Here is a 16,202-nt window from a genome sequence, read left to right on the forward strand (position 1 = left end):
TGCAACTTCTGCCTCTGGAGTTCAAGTGATTCTCCTGTCTCAGCCACCTGAGTAGCTGGGATTACAGGCACCTGCCACCATGCCCACCTAGTTTTTTTTTGTATTTTTAGTAGAGACAGGGGGTTTCACCATGTTGGCCATGCTGGTCTTGAACTCCTGACCTTAAGTGATCCTCCTGCCTTGGCCTCCCAAAGTGCTATGATTTTAGGCATGAGCCATCATGCCTGGCCTCAGATGGTGTTTTGTGGGATACATTTTTAGAAGGGGAACTACTGGATCAAAGAGTATTTGCAGTTGGACAATACACTTGTTTTCTCATATCCTTGCTGACACAGTTTTTGTATTTGCTAATTTCGTAGGTAAAAAAATGACAGAGGGTAGCTCTAATTTGCCTGATAGGACATGTAGGTAGAGAAAATACTTCTATGCTTACATACTGATGATACCTAGAAAGCATGGATTACACAGCTAGCTAATGTAATGCTAGTTGGGGTGAAGCATATGCAGCATGTTTTCATTTTATTTAGGCCAATTGTAGCAGAAGACTGATGGTTAAAGGTAGATGAGAAACCCTTCTACTCACAAACATGTCACTGTGAACTGACAGGAAAACAGGGTAATAATGTATTCTTTAGGAGTTTTTTAATTAAAAAGTAGGTTAGGGCTGGGCATAGTGGTTTATGCCTCCTCACTTCAGGAGGTGAAGTGGGGAGGATTGCTTGAGGCCAAGAATTGGAGACCAGCCTGGACAACATAGCAAGACCCCACCTCTAATAAAAACCCCAACAAATTAGACAGGTGTAGTGACATGCACCTGTAATCCCAGTGCTTTGGGAGGCCAAGGCAGGAGATTTGCTTGAGCCCAGAAGTTCGAGACCACCCTAGGCAACATAGGGAGACCCTGTCTTTAGAAAAAAAATAGCTGGGCATAGTGGAGTGCACCTGTAATCCCAGCTATGTGGGGGTGGCTGAGATGGGAGGATCGCTTGAGCCCAGGAGTTCAAGGTTTCAGTGGGCTGTCATTGCACCACTGCTCTCCAGCCTGCGTGACAAAGTAAGACCTCATTTCTTTAAAAAAGAAAAAAAAAATCAATTCATGTATAAGGTTAATTTAGCATTAATTTTCTTTGGTCCTGTTTTCTATCACATTTCTTAACATTCAGAAACATATTTTTAACTGATCTTAAAGTACCCTTTAACCTAATGGGGAAAAAGAAAGTAATATATATTTTTTGGTTCTTTTTATATAATATTTTTTGTTGTGTTTTCTTTTTATTCTCTGATTGCTAAATGGGTTCAGATACATTACATGATATGTATTCTGCTTAAACTGTAATTTTTTAAATAGAATGTTAAGTGTCCTTAATTATATTTTTAACTATGAGCTTTTGGTTGGGACTTAAGGAAAAACTTCATAGTAATTTTCTATGCCACTGGGTAGTATTATAAGCTGTATTTACTTCTTTTTTTCTTTTTTGAGACAGGGTCTTGCTCTGTCATTCAGGCTGGAGTGTGGTGGTGCCAACACAGCTCACTGCAGCCTCTACCTCCTAGGCTCAAGTGATCCTCACACCTCAGCCTCCAGAGTATCTGGGACTATAGGCGTGTACCACCATGCCTGGCTAATTTTTGCATTTTTCTCAGTAGAGATGTGGTTTCGCCATGTTGCACAGGCTGGTCTTAACTGTTAGACTCAAGACCCTTCTGCCTCCCAAAGTGCTGGCGTTACAGGCGTGAGCCACTGTGCTCGGCCTGTACTTACTTTTAAAGTAGGAAATGGGAGCATTAAAAGAAAGGATATATATGCATGTTTTCCCCATACCACCTGATGAAGTCTTAGATAGCAGAGACCTCTTACTTAGCTACCATAGGTACTGTGGCATAGTAGATTAGACTCCCAATAGCAATGTTTTGGCTCTTCTGGGTGAGAGGGAGGGGTAGATGTTAGTACTTTTAAAATGTCAGTTCTTTAGGTAAAGAAACTTTTCTCTTTTTTTTTTTGAAACGGAGTCTCACTCTTTCACCGAGGCTGAAGTGCAGTGGCACAATCTCACCTTACTGCAGCCTCCATCTCCCAGGTTCAAGCAATTCTCCTCCCTCAGCCTCCCTAGTAGCTGGGATTACAGGCGTGTGCCACCACACCCAGCTAATTTTTGTATTGGTAGTAGAGACGGGGTTTCACCATGTTGGCCAGTCTGGTCTCGAACTCCTGACCTCAGGTGATCTACTCACCTTGGCCTCCCAAAGTGCTGGGATTACAGATGTGAGCCACCCCGCACCCGGCCTTGTTTTTTTTTGAGACAGGTTCTCACTCTGCCACCCAGGCTGTGGTGCATTGGCACAATCTCGGCTCAGTGCAGGCTCTGCTGCTGGTTTCAGATGATTCTTATGCCTCAGCCACTCGAGTAGCTGGGATTACAGGTGTGTGCCACCACACCCAGCTAATTTTTGTGTTTTTAGTAGAAGATGGGGTTAACCCTTGCCATGTTGGCCAGGCTGGTCTTGAACTTTGACCTCAAGGGATCTTCCCACCTTGGCCTCCCAAAGCACTGGGATTACAGGCATAAGCCACTGTACCTGGCACTAGGTAAAGAAACTTTGTAAGGGCCCGATATCTATAATCTGAAGATAGAGACTTTGAGATACTTTGAGTACAGTATCGTCTCACTTATCTGGAGGTAAGATTTCTGTAAATCTCTGCTTTTTTTTTTTTTTTTTTTTTAATCAATGAAGGCTTAATAAGCCAAGGAGTAGGAAAAAAGTATTGCTTAGTAAATGGGCATTGTGATCAACCTCAGGCTCTTTGCTAAGGTTCCTGTGACAGAATAGAAAGTATTGCCTGTCATGTTCTTTTCTGTATCCTTAGCACGGAAAGTGGGACCTAGCACATGGGTATTGTTCAGTAAACATTTGTTGAATGAATGAATTTTTATGAAGTCTGGTTTTTTTTTTTTTTCTTCCCTAGCACAGATTTGTGTGTGTGTGTGGAGAGAGGGATATAGAAACTTAACAGCAATGGCTGACATTTTTGCTTATTTGTTAGGTATTGGTGGTGGTGTTAATCGGGTACGCATATGCTTTCCTTAGGATTTGCATTTGCTGTTCCCTGTGTCTAGAACGCTATTCCTTAGATAAATCTTCATTCCTTACCTCCTTAAAATGTTTTCTCATCTATCACCTTCTTAAGTCTGTACTGATCACCCTACTTAAAATTATAACTGCCCCTCTTTGCTTGCACTTCTAAGCTTCCTTACCCTAGTCTGTTTAGCAGTTACCTCCTTGAAACATGCTCTGTAGAATTTACTTATTATGACTATTGTCTCTCTTACTACCAGAATGTTAGTTCCTTGAGGGCTTTGTCTATTTGTTCACTGTATTCCAGGTGCCTAATAGATGCTCAAAAAATTATTATTTTTTTTTTTTGAGACAGGATCTGGCTCTGTCTCCCAGGCTGGAGTGCAGTGGTGTGAACACTGCAGTCTTGACCTCCCAAGTTCAAGTGATCCTCTGACCTCAACCTCCCAAGTAGCTGGGAGTACATATGCACACCACAGGGTTTTGCCACATTGCCCAGGCTGGTCTTGAACTCCTGGGCTCAAGTGATCCACCTGCCTTGGCCTCCCAGAATGTTGGGATTATAGACATGAGCCTGGCCTCAAAAAACATTTGCTATATGTGTGAAGAGAAGAAAGGGTATAACGTAAGAAAGTTAGCTATAAAATAGTTTACATTTTAAATACTTATATTTGAAAGTATTATTTCCATTATTTAAAAAGTAATTTTAAAATTTTGCTTTTGGAGACTACTGTGTTCCATAATTACACCGGGGCAAACACAGCTGTGCTAAGTTTAAGAACTGTATATTCTGTTGGTGGAAAAGGACTGAGTATTGCTTTGCCCAATACATCACCTGCCTCAGTCTTCTAGTGGTTTTGTGGTGAAGTTGCCTTCAGTGGTGGTTTAGTTAATGCTGTTTGACTTACGTCCCGATAAATCAGTTGAAAATAAATGCGTTTAATATATTTAACCTACCAAATATCATAGCTTAGCCTAGCCTACCTTAAACATTCTTAGAATATGAACATTAGTCAACAGTTGGATAAAATCATCTAACGCAGAGCCTACCTTGTAATAAAGTGCTGAATATCTCATTTACTTTATTGAATACTCAAAGTGGAAAAGCAGATCAAAATTTGAAGTGCAGTTTCTGCTGAATGTGTATCACTTCTGCACCATCGTAAAGTCAAAAAGTCACAAGTTGAACCATCCTAAATTGGGAACCTTCTGTAATGGAAAAAACCTCTAGGTTTGAATGTGTTCCATAGTGTCCAGATGGAACATCCCTTTCCTACTGGAGGTAGCTTTCTGCACAGTGAGGTGTGACAATGTTAATAGTTAGCTTTATTTATTTATTAATGTGGACTAGACCTTATGCTAAGCGGTTTATGTATATTATCTATTCTATATAATGGCTCTATGAGGTAAATATTCTTTTCTATTTTTTTTTTTTTTTTTTGGAGACAGAGTCTCTCGTCTGTTGCCCAGGCTGGAGTGGAGTGGTGTGATCTTGACTCACTGCATCTTCTACCTTCTGGGCTCAAGCGATTCTCCAGCCTCAGCCTCCCGAGTAGCTGGGATTACAGGCATGCACCACCATGCCCAGGTAGTTTTTTGTATTTTTAGTAGAGACGGGGTTTTGCCATGTTGGCCAGGCTGGTCTTGAATTCCTGGCCTCAAGTGATCTGCCTGCCTCGGCCTCCCAAAGTGCTGGGATTATAGGCATGAGCCACTGCGCCCAGCTGAGGTAAATATTCTTGGCCATTTTTTCTTGCAGAAAATTGATTATTCATTAAACACTTTGTCTAGCTAGTAAGTGTTGAAGCTGGAATTCAAATCCAGCCAGTCTTACAGAGGAACTTCACCACACAAAACACTTTCCTGTTATAGTAAAGAATACTTTGAAGTAAAAAAGAAATTAGGAACAGCTTAGTGGAACAGTAATGTCACAAAGAGACCATTATCTTTTATTTGCTTTAGCTTCCCATGATTTACTAGATTGAATGAGACTGCTGTGACTGAAGCAGTAATGTTATGTTAAAGTTAACCAATGCTGTCAGGCACAGTGGCTTGCACCTGTAATCCCAACTACTTGTGAGGCTGAGGTGGGAGGATCTTTTAACGCCAGTAGTTGAAGACCAGCCTTAGCAAGTCCCCCCCACTTTTTTTTTTTAAAGTTAACCAATGCTAATTTAAATAAAGTAAGTATATTTTAAATAAAGCCAGAGTTGGCTCCTAATTATCTCTTCTACTACTTAGACTTAGTTCAGGAAGAGTTTAGCTTCTTTTTGGGACAGAATTTTTATGTTCTCCCTTTATCCCTAAAAATTAGATTCAGCAGGAAGGCAAAAGTTGTAACTGTATAGCTGGACAGGAAGTATAATTTAGTGAAGGAGTAGAGGGGTAGACAGTGGGTAGGTTTTGCTGTTCTTGTTTTTTTTTTTTTTTTTTTTTTGAGACAGTCTCGCTCTGTCACCCAGGTTGGAGTACAGTGGCTCGATCTTGGCTCACTGCAACCTCTGCCTCCAGGTTCAAGCAATTATCCTGCGTCAGCCTCCCGAGTAGCTGGAATTACAGGCGCCTGCCACCACACCCGGCTAATTTTTTTTGTATTTTTAGTAGAGATGGGGTTTCACCATATTGCCCAGGCTGATCTTGAACTCCTGACCTTGTGATCCACCTGCCTTGGTCTCCCAAAGTGCTGGGAATACAGGCATGAGCCACTGCGCCCGGCCGCTGTTCTTGATTTTTGAAAGAAAAACTTCCCCATAATTTACACAAAATTATAGTAATGGAAACAGTCTTCCCCTGCCTACTATAGAAAGCAATTTTTAATTTAAAATTTTGACTAGAATATTCTGATTCTTTAATGTGAATTAGTTTTGAACCTTAATTAGCCATTTGTCTTCTAAAAAAATATATTTTATTTCCCACCATGCAAATATTTGTTCTGTTCTAAGGAGCTTCAGACTGTACCTGGTTATCTCCAGTATATAAATCAGTTTTAATTTGTTTTAAAACAGTAGTTTAGGGGAGTAAATTAGAATCTACAATTGTAGGAAGACCCACCCTAATCTTAGGATGCAAATGTACTTTCCCCTTGACCGGCGTCATTTTGGCTGCCCTTTACAGTACATGTGGCTGGCAGAGAAGGGAAGGTGGAGCCGCCATTTTGAAACTGATTGGCACAACTGCCGGCATATATGTCTGCAGCTCTATTTTATAGGCTGCTCTTTGTTAGGAAAGTGATTTGGGGCTGCTTTTCATTAAAAGGGAAACCTTACCGAGGACTGCCGTACCCTATCTACCTAAGTAATTTCTTTTTAACTCCTATGTCAGTATTAACATAGAGTAGTTCAAATGTTGCAGTCAGATTGCTAGGGTTCACATCCTGGTTCTGCCATTTACTATTTGGTGCCCTAAGTTAACACCTTACTAGCCTCTCAGTGCCCCAGTTTTCTCATCTGTAATATTTAGACAATAATATTACCCACCTATTAGGGTTGTTAGGAAGATTTAGTTTAAAATACATGTTAAATGCCTAGCATATAGTAAGTGCACAGAGCATGTTAATTTTCCTTTCTCTTTACCAGCAAAAATGATTATGTGATTTAGATATGGTAGTGATAGCCTCTATTGGAAATTTTGATAGGATTAGGTAATTTTAGATTATTTTTCTTTTTAGAACCTCAAAGAACACTTGTTATCATTACATGAAATGCTAAAATGTATATCTATGTGTATGTGCAAATATTTTCATAAAAGTCTTTGAAAAACCCTCTACTTCTTCCCAATAAAGGATCTCACTAAAGATTATTTGGTAAAAAAAGAAATCTTGGAGCACAGCCAAAAAACTGGGAATGAAAAAATACTGTTTTCACGCCCAGAAACTCTGTATGTATAATCAGAATTGTACATCTTAGGATGTTAGGGAAGCTTTCTTTGTTCCATGCAAAACAAACACTGACCGTCCACTTCTTGGACTTGAGAAATGTTGAAAGTTTCTTTACAAATGGATGTCTAGGGCAGGACTGGCAGGAGGAAATAATTCTTTTCTCAAAACACTTTTTTTGCTTCCAGTAAGTGGAGGAACATTGTTGAAACTTCCCTCACCACGCCCTCTGCTGAGTGTTTGTGAAACTCAGGTGAGTTAAATGTGTAGCGCAAGCTTGTCCAACCCGCAGCTTGTGGCTTTGAATACGGCCCAACACAAATTTGTAAACTTTCTTAAAACACTATGAGTTTTTTTTTTTTTTGCGTTTTTTTTAAGCTCATCAAATATCGTTAGTGTATTTTATGTGTGGCCCAAGACAGTTCTTGCAGTGTGGCCCAGGGAAGCCAAAAGATTGGACACCCCTGGTGTAGTGGTTCCTCCTGCTTCTCCCATACTTGACCCTTATTTGAACTAGGATTATTTCTTTTTTTTACCCTCCTGGATGAGTTGGAGGAAGTCCTTGAAATCTATTTTACTGCTACTGTTATTACTACTTTTTAAAATGGAAACATACACAGAAGTAGAGTCAGTGAGCCCTTATGTTTGTACCAGTTTTATCCTACCCCTACATTTGACCTACTTGTTGTTGTCCTCATCTTTAAAAAAAGCAAATTTGGCAGGGTGGAGGCGGAGGAGGGCGGGCGCCGGAGCCCACCCAGAGCCCAGCCGGAGCGGGCGTTGAAGGCTGGCGCGGCGAGCGCTGTTCGGGGCTGGAGGGGGTAAGGCCAGCAAGGGCGGCCCGACCCTCCAGGAGGCCATCCAGCGGCTGCGGGACGCGGAGGAGATGTTAAGCAAGAAACAGGAGTTCCTGGAGAAGAAAATCGAGCAGAGGCACGGCACCAAAAACAAGGGCGCGGCCCTCCAGGCACTGAAGCGTAAGAAGAGGTATGAGAAGCAGCTGGCGCAGATCGACGGCACATTATCAACCATCGAGTTCCAGCAGCAGGCTCTGGAGAACGCCAACACCAATACCGAGGTGCTCAAGAACATGGGCTCTGCCGCCAAGGCCAAGAAGGCGGCCCACGACAACATGGACATCGATAAAGTTGATGAGTTAATGCAGGACATTGCTGACCAACAAGAACTTGAGGAGGAGATTTCAACAGCAATTTCTAAACCTGTAGGGTTTGGAGAAAAGTCTGACGAGGATGAGCTCATGGCGGAATTAGAAGAACTAGAACAGGAGCAACCAGACAAGAATTTGCTGGAAATCAGTGGCCCCGAAACAGTCCTTCTACCAAATGTTCCCTCTATAGCCCTACCATCAAAACCTGCCAAGAAGAGGAAGACGACGACATGAAGGATTTGGAGAACTGGGCTGGGTCCAGCGCGGGCAGGATGGATGTGGTGCAGGCAGGTTCCATTGCTCTCGACTCTCACTCCAAAGCAGTAGGGCCACATTGCTGCTCACTCTCTGCATAGCATGGTCTGCACCTAGGGGGACGGGTGGGGGCGGGTAGAGGGGGGTTGCGGGGCGTGGGAGCTGTGGGGGAGAAGTGCCTGCTGTTTATAATGTTGAATTTCTGTAAAATAAACTGTGTTTGCAAATCCAAAAAAAAGCAAATTCTAGATATGTCATATTGGCCCTAATTACATCGGTATGTGTCTTTTAAAAAGATATTTTCCCCCCATAACCACAGTGCCATTATCCCCACCTAACAAAACTAACAGATTGATCTGTTGCCTTAGATCTGAGTCTTAGTATCCTCAGATTCCTTTTGATTATCTAAAATATTAAAATAAATATTGAAAATATTAAAATACATTCAAGTTTGTGGTTATCACTTTTCAATGACCCATTTTTCTTCATTTACATACAAATATTTTGTGAATGTTTGACTTTCTAACTTGCTATGGAAATTTTCAAACAAAAGTAGGTGGAATCCGTATAAGAAACCCTCATGTACTTATCACCCAGCTTCAACAGTTATCAACCACTCTACTCATGTAGGAGGGGAAATTATCAAATCATGCCCAAGTTTGGTTGAACTGTTCCCCTCCAACTTCCCCCTCCTGAATTATTCTCAGGCAAATTCCAGAGTGGATATTATTTCATTGGCAGTCTAGTCTGTATCTTTGAAAGAGGGAAAGGATTCTTTAAAATTAGTGTGTATGTGTGTATATATTTATGTATGGATAAGGATTCTTTAACATGAGTTACATATACATGTATAACTCATATATATAACTGATGTTAAAGAATCCTTGTCTTTTAAAGATACAGACTATATCTGCATATGTATATATCCACAATACCATTATCACCCCTTCATTCTTTAATATCTTCAAGTATCTAGTATTCAAATTTCCATTTGTCTCAGATGTCATAGTTTTTTAGTAATGGTTTGAATCAGGATCCATATAAAGTCTCTACCTTGCAGTTGGTAATGACCTTTAAGTCTAACCCTTTATAGTCCATTTTTAGGCTTTAGTCTATAGTCCATTTTACTACCTCTCTTTGGTAATGTTTTTTGTTCAAGAAACCACGTTGTGGCCGGGCGAGGTGGCTCACGCCTGCAATCCCAGCACTTTGGGAGGCCAAGGCGGGTGGATCACGAGGTCAGGAGTTCCAGACCAGCGTGGCCAATATGGTGAAACCCTGTCTCTACTACAAAAAATTACAAAAATTAGCCAGACCTGGTGGCACGCATCTGTAGTCCCAGCTACTCGGGAGGCTGAGGCAGAAGAATCACTTGAATCCGGGAGGCGGAGGTTGCAGTGAGCTGAGATTGTGACACTGCACTCCAGCCTGGGCGACAGAGCGAGACTCCGTCTCAAAAAAAAGAAACCACGTTATTTGTTCTAGTGTTTCTCAGAGTCTGGATTTTAATGATTACATCTGTGGCTCAGTTCAACACTTTCTTATGTCCTGTATTTCCTGTTAATTGGTGATTGAATCTAGAGGTGTGCTTAGCATATAATATATATGCACATGGTAAAATTTAAAACAGTTCAAAAGTCTGTGTAATGAAATGTCGGTCATTTTCCCACACAGTATTTTAGGTATCTTCCCCAGAAGGAATTATTCGGTCTAGAATGAATGATGTGTTTTTATTAAGCCTTATATCCCAATGAGCATACTAAATGTTCTTGTAATTCTGAATATACTAAGGTTATTCTTTTGTAAATTTTAGAATTTGATTTAAATACTACAAAAGCACATGGTGCCAGTCACTAAGGTGTGGTGTTTTCTTTTTGGTAAAGGAGAATTTGTAAGGTGAAATGACAGTGAATTAGAAGTTGTAAACCAAATTCCTTGTTACTACAGTGGACTACTTTTCATAGAACGAACAAGAAAAATCAGCTCTGTAGGACAGTGTTAAAAAGAGTGTTCTTGGCTGGGCACGGTGGCTCATGCCTGTAATCACAGCACTTTGGGAGGCCAGGAGGGGAGGATTGGTTGTCTCCAGGAGTTTGAAACCAGCCTGGGCAACACAGTGAGACCTCCATCTCAACAGAAATTCAAAAATTAGCCAGGTGTGGTGGCATGTGCCTGTATTCCTAGCTACTCGGGAGGCTGAGGTGGGAGGATCACCTGAGCCCAGGAGGTCAAGTCTCCAGTGAACTGTGATTGTGCCACTGCACTCTAGCCTGGGTGACAAAGTGAGACCCTGTCTCAAAAAAAAAAAAACAAGAAAAACTTCTTTGTTAACATTATACAGCAGCTAGTATTGTTAGGTTTATTTTCTTAAACATGAAGATAGTGAAGTACCATAGTTTTCTCATCTGTAAAATGAGGGCATTGCTGTATTTATATCAGTGGCCTTTGGTAGGTCTTGAGTGAGAAAGTATCTAGGGAGGAGACTTGAATGTTAATTTCCTTTTCTATAAGTATGTCCATAATTAATTGTGAAACTCTGTTCTCTTCAGTAGACAGTTTTAGGTATAAGGCATGTGGCCAGGGATGTCATGCCCAGTGTAATGGGTTTGATTGGGATCAAGAACAAGTCTGTCAGAGTGAGCCAGGCAGTATTATCTGAGCCACTTGGTCAGGACAGGTTATGGAACAGTTAGAACAGATGAGTCATGTCATGTGTACCATACCACAGTCTACTTTTTCTTGGCCCCTCTCCCCATGCCTACTCCTCTGGTCCCTGTCTGGCAGATAGTACAATTCAGCAGATAGGCATTAGATCAGTTCTAAGCATATAGGAAGAATGATAATTGGATTACCAGCAAGGCAGAGTGGCAGATCAGAGGCCATAGGGAACTGGGACCAAATAAGGAGACTCTCCAAAAGATGCAAATGTAGCTCTAGCAGCAAGGAAAGGCAAACTGGTTGCAAAGTTACATGTGTAAAGTCGATTGAGAACAAAAATAAAGCAGCAGTCCTGGCTCCTTAAGTGATAGTTTCTTTTATGAGACCTCAAAACAGTTTACTGATAGGAGTATTCCATCTGAACTTCTAGGTTTGAATAGCAGGACATTACATGGAGGTGATTTTTTGGAATATGTTTCTCTGTCAGCTATATAGAGATAGGTAGATAGGTAGATTTGGACCTGGGATAATTGTCATCTGTTAGTTTACCTCGCCTGGTTGTGTACAAAGTTTGTATGATGTTAGACAGTTAATAGAATAGAAATTTTTAAATAACCTTGTTCTCATCAAGTGACTCTGTAGCCTCTTTTTTTTTTTTTTTTTTTTTTTTTTTAATTGAGGCAGGGTCTCACCATGTTGCTCAGGTTGGTGTGGAATGCCTGGCCTCAGGCAGTCCTCCTGCTTTGGCTTCCCAAAGTGCTAGGATTACTGGTGTGAGCCACTGCACTTGGCCCGTATTATCTTGTTTGGGGGCAGGGAAGTATGGAGATACAGGAGTCTTTTCAAGCCTTTTAAACTCCCTTTAGTAGCTATTTTACTCATAGACTCTGGCTAGAGTAGGCTTTATAATTAGAAAGTAGTGCTAAGTGCTTACTTACTAGATACAGAAACAAGTTTTATGATGTTTCTTGGGTTTAGAGAAGAATTGGTTAAAGACTAAGAAATTCTCTTTTCTTCTTTGGAAAATCGTTTAAAAACTAATGTAAGTAGTTTTGGGGCAAATGCAGCAAAGAATTAGGGACTTGCCTTTGGTTTGAACTAGATGTGTTTCCTTTTTTGGTGAATAGTGGAAGTAGTAAAGAGGCTAACAGTTGTCAGGGCTTGTCAGCCGATCATGGGATTGAATACTACTGAGGTGAGCAAGTCTTGCCAGCAGTGTTTTGCCCCCTAAAGATCTTTAATTTAGGCAAAGATAGTTTCTCTTTCTGGAATAAATTCTGAAAACAGAATAGTGCGTTTTAATGTGCATTAATTTCTCTTTACAGGCCTTTTTTTTTTTTTTTTTAGCATAGGCTATTCTTTAAATTTTGAGTGCCTCCCTGTGTGTTAGCATCATTATAAGAACTGTCAGCTGTGAAAAAAGATGATGCAAGAAGGAGCACTAATTTTGATTTGCTTTGAACAAAGTAGACAGAGTGAACCTGCATAATTATAGTATCAGCTGGATACTCTGCTAAGTAATCTAATCCTCATCACAACTCTGTGAAATGTCAGACTCAGAAATAGTGACATGCTCAAGGCCATAGAACTAAGATGTAGCTTCTCTTAGGGCAGAATCCAGGCTTTATAGGACTTAAGATGCTATTTTGCTTTAAAAATTTTGGGAGGAGTGAGAGTCTTATATGTGTAAATGGGTATATCTAAGGTCATGATATCATAATTTACTAAGTAGACCAACTTGTATCAAGTATCACAAAGTAGAATTTGGTAGTTAGGACAACTCCCCTCTCCCATTCTTATCTTTTTTTTTTTTTTTTTTAATAGTTGTAAAGTTTCTGGGAATTTATGGGAACATACTTATCTTTCTTTTAAAAAAAAAAAAAACCCTTTATTTCCTTCTTCCTCATTTTGCTTCCCACTCCCCCTTAATAAAAATAGAAACTTTTGTGAAAGAGGGAGAATGATGTTATGAACTCAGCAGGTTCAGACAAGTGTTGTGAGTGTGGAGGCCAGGAAGCCATGTGTACCAGGACCATGTTACTGCCTAAGAAGAAATGAGAGTGTCCAGATGCAAGGGAGGTGAATAGAGAGTCAATTTCAGTTCCCCTTGATTACTGTGATTTATATGGTTCTTCTGGGACTGATGTAAAGAATGTTTCACCAGACTTACTGGGAAGCCCTCTGTTTTGTGTCCCTTGTAATAGTGATTTTACATCAGAAATAAGCCATCTGATAACAGGGAAAGAATAGTGTTTGGATTTATTGCTTAGTTACAGTGACATGTGTGCAGTTAAAGTGATGAAATTGTTTAGTATGAGTTAGCATATATCTTAATTCTAATGAAACTAGCTCTAAGTCTATGTTTATGCTTGTGATTTTAGCTTTTACTATGGTAACCTCATTTCTATCATTAAAAACAGTAAAAACTCTACCATGTATTGAGTGCTGTACTTTTTATGTTAGGAATAGCAGATTATTTTCAGTACTTGAAACACCAGCTCCTTAACTCGTTAACACCATCATGGTTATTCTCATCCTTGAAAATCTTTCTCTTTTACTTTTTTTTTAATTTTTAAGATTTTTTATAGAGACAGGATCTCACTATGTTGCCCGGGCTGGTATAAAACTCCTGGCCTCAAGCAGTCCTCCCTCTCCAGCCTCAGAATGCTTGGATTATAGGCATGAGCCATAGCAGCCAGCCAGTCCCTCACCCTGCTTTTCCATTTTTGAGACAAGGTCTTGCTCTGTCACTCAGGCTGGAGTGCAGTGAGATGATCTTAGCTCATTGCAAGGTCAAACTCCTGGGCTCAGGTGATCCTCTGCCTCAGCCTCTGGAGTAGCTGGGACCACAAGTACATACCACTGTGCCCAGCTAATTTTTACATTTTTAGTAGAGATGAGGGCTTGCTGTGTTTTCCAGGCTGGTCTCGAACTCCTGGCCTCAAGTGATCCTCCCGCCTCAGCCTCCCAAAGTGTTGATTATAGGCTTGAGCCATTGTGCCCAACCCAGCCTAGCCCATTTTTATTGTAATAATCTTTCTAGGTTTGGAGCTCTATGAAACAGGTTTGGTTTTTCAAAATCTTTTTTAAAAAGATTTAAAATGTGTTTTTAACCTATTTTGTTTTTGTACTTTTTGGTGAAAATTATCATAGTCTGTTCCTATTCTTAGAGTACATTAGGGCAGGAGTTGCTGAACTCCCTTTTAATCAACTTCCCTTTCAGTTTAGTTTGAGCAATAGATTTCTCTCACACCAGCATTTAACTAACCTCAAATAAAAATCCTAATTAGTGATTGGAATTGCAACTGAAAAAGACTATTTCAAAAATGAGTCTTGGCCGGGCCTGATGGCTCATGCCTATAATCCCAACACTTCAGGTGGTCAAGGCGGGTGGATCATGAGGTCAGGAGATTGAGACCATCCTGGCCAACATGGGTGAAACCCTGTCTCTACTAAAATAAAAAAAAATTAGCTGGGCATGGTGGTGCGCACCTGTAGTCCCAGCTACTCAGGAGGCTGAGGCAGGGGAATAATCACTTGAACCCGGGAGGTGGGGGTTGCAGTGAGCCGAGATTGCACCACTGCACTCCAGCCTGGTGACAGAGTGGGGACTGCATCTCAAAAAAAAAAAAAAAAAAAAAAAAGAAGTCTTAGTCCGGGTGCGGTGCGTGGTGGCTGAGGCGAGTGGATCACTTGAGGTCAGGAGTTCGAGACCAGCCTGGTCAACATGGTGAAACCCCATTTCCACCAAAAAATACAAAAATTAGCCAGGTGTGGTAGTGCGTGTCTGTAGTCCCCAGCTACTCGGGAGGCTGAGGCAGAATAGCTTCAACCCAGGAGGCAGTGGTTGTAGTGAGCCGAGATCGTGCCACTGCACTCCTCAAAAAAAAAAAAAAAAAAAAAAAAAAAGTCTTAAAGCCTCTACAACAGGAGTCGTACAGGTGAGGGGGAAAGTCAGCAATAAAATTACGTTATAACAATTTTTACTGAATTAGCTCAATAGCAGGATTTTTCCCGATCTGAATTTTATCCCGCACATTTCTCCCGGTTACTGCAAGTACTGTATCTATGTATAAGGCTACACTGATTTGGCTGTAAAGTCATGATTTATCATTGTTGAGGCTGGTTTTTCATCTCCTTTCTGATTTTTGCTCTGAAGCCTGTCAACAGAGCCACAATGACAAAGTATCACATTTTAAACCTGTGTGGTCTAGTAGTAAAATAGTTCAGTGTTTGATCAACTGAACTTTACATTCTAGCTTAAAGGCCTACTTAAATATGTGTGCATGTATATAATACATAGTCCTCCTCTTTTCCCAGTCATTAAAAACAATTTGAGTTTATGCTCAGCTTGTAGTAAGCCATGAAGTTGAGTTATGTGAACACTAAACTTCCAAAAAGTTGCTTAATTGCTTAATGTTTTGGACTTCATTATGATTAGGGAAAATGGAGTCAGGGAAACCATATGAGAGAGTAATTTGTTTCCTAAGGAATAAAAGCAGTAGAAACCCACAACAAACCACACATTAGCCTTTATGTTGTTACTTGTTGGCTTCATTCAGTTTGCACTTTTATTGTTTGTGAAACAAGTGGTTTTCTTTAGAGTTGCAATGCTTATATGTTTTTAAAGTTTTCCACTAAAGTCATTTCTACACAGCGTCATTTTGAAAATTACATGATGTCAAATCCAGTATCCAGTGCATATATTTTAAGTTAACAAATTATACAAGGAAATGGTACGTGGTCTTTCAAACTTTTGTTTAAAAACAGGCTGGCTGGGTGTGGTGGCTCACGCCTGTAATCCCAGCACTTTAGGAGGCCGAGGGGGCAGATCACTTGAGGTCAGGAGATGGAGACCAGCCTGGCCAACATGGCGAAACCCTGTCTCTACTAAAAATACAAAAACTAGCCAGACATGGTGGCACACGCCTGTAATCCCAGCTGTTCGGGAGGCTGAGGCAGGAGAATTACTTGAACCTGGGAGGTGGAGGTTGCAGTGAGCTGAGATTGCATCACGGCAGTTCAGCCTGGGTGACAAAGCGAGACTCCATCTCAAAACAAAACAAAACAAAACAAAAAACAGGCCATATTTAGGTCTTACTAAATGGAAACCTTTCTCAAGTAGTGCTTTTCAAATAATAAAAATTTTTATTGTGTAAAGGAGGAAGGGAA

At 40.7% G+C, this 16,202-nt stretch overlaps 2 protein-coding genes across 44 annotated transcripts in view; both read left to right on the plus strand.

The window, feature by feature from the left end:
• The window catches only part of FBXO34 (F-box protein 34), a 110,231-nt gene that overhangs the window by 19,519 nt on the left and 74,510 nt on the right, over nucleotides 1–16,202 (plus strand). For 3 of the 43 annotated variants that reach the window (XM_063792678.1, XM_063792680.1, XM_063792681.1), the window contains 2 exons: nucleotides 4,525–4,663; nucleotides 7,138–7,202. Coding sequence is in view for 1 of the 6 variants with exons in the window: in XM_063792677.1 (XP_063648747.1) it covers nucleotides 4,656–4,663 (8 nt within the window). In the remaining 5 variants the exon portion in view is untranslated. 43 annotated transcript variants of the gene reach the window in all.
• LOC101057146 (putative charged multivesicular body protein 4B-like protein CHMP4BP1) lies at nucleotides 7,143–8,816 on the plus strand. Its single transcript, XM_063793406.1, has 2 exons — nucleotides 7,143–7,202; nucleotides 7,672–8,816. The coding sequence occupies exon 2, from the start codon at nucleotides 7,836–7,838 to the stop codon at nucleotides 8,349–8,351; it is 516 nt and encodes a 171-aa protein (XP_063649476.1). The 5' UTR covers nucleotides 7,143–7,202; nucleotides 7,672–7,835; the 3' UTR covers nucleotides 8,352–8,816.

This window comes from Pan troglodytes, chromosome 15 (assembly GCF_028858775.2).
Source record: "Pan troglodytes isolate AG18354 chromosome 15, NHGRI_mPanTro3-v2.0_pri, whole genome shotgun sequence".
NCBI classification, from domain to species: domain Eukaryota; kingdom Metazoa; phylum Chordata; class Mammalia; order Primates; family Hominidae; genus Pan; species Pan troglodytes.

Bases quoted from the DNA above. Each gene is read 5' to 3' on its own strand.
- LOC101057146 (XM_063793406.1), top strand. From the start codon at position 7,836: ATGTTAAGCAAGAAACAGGAGTTCCTGGAGAAGAAAATCGAGCAGAGG.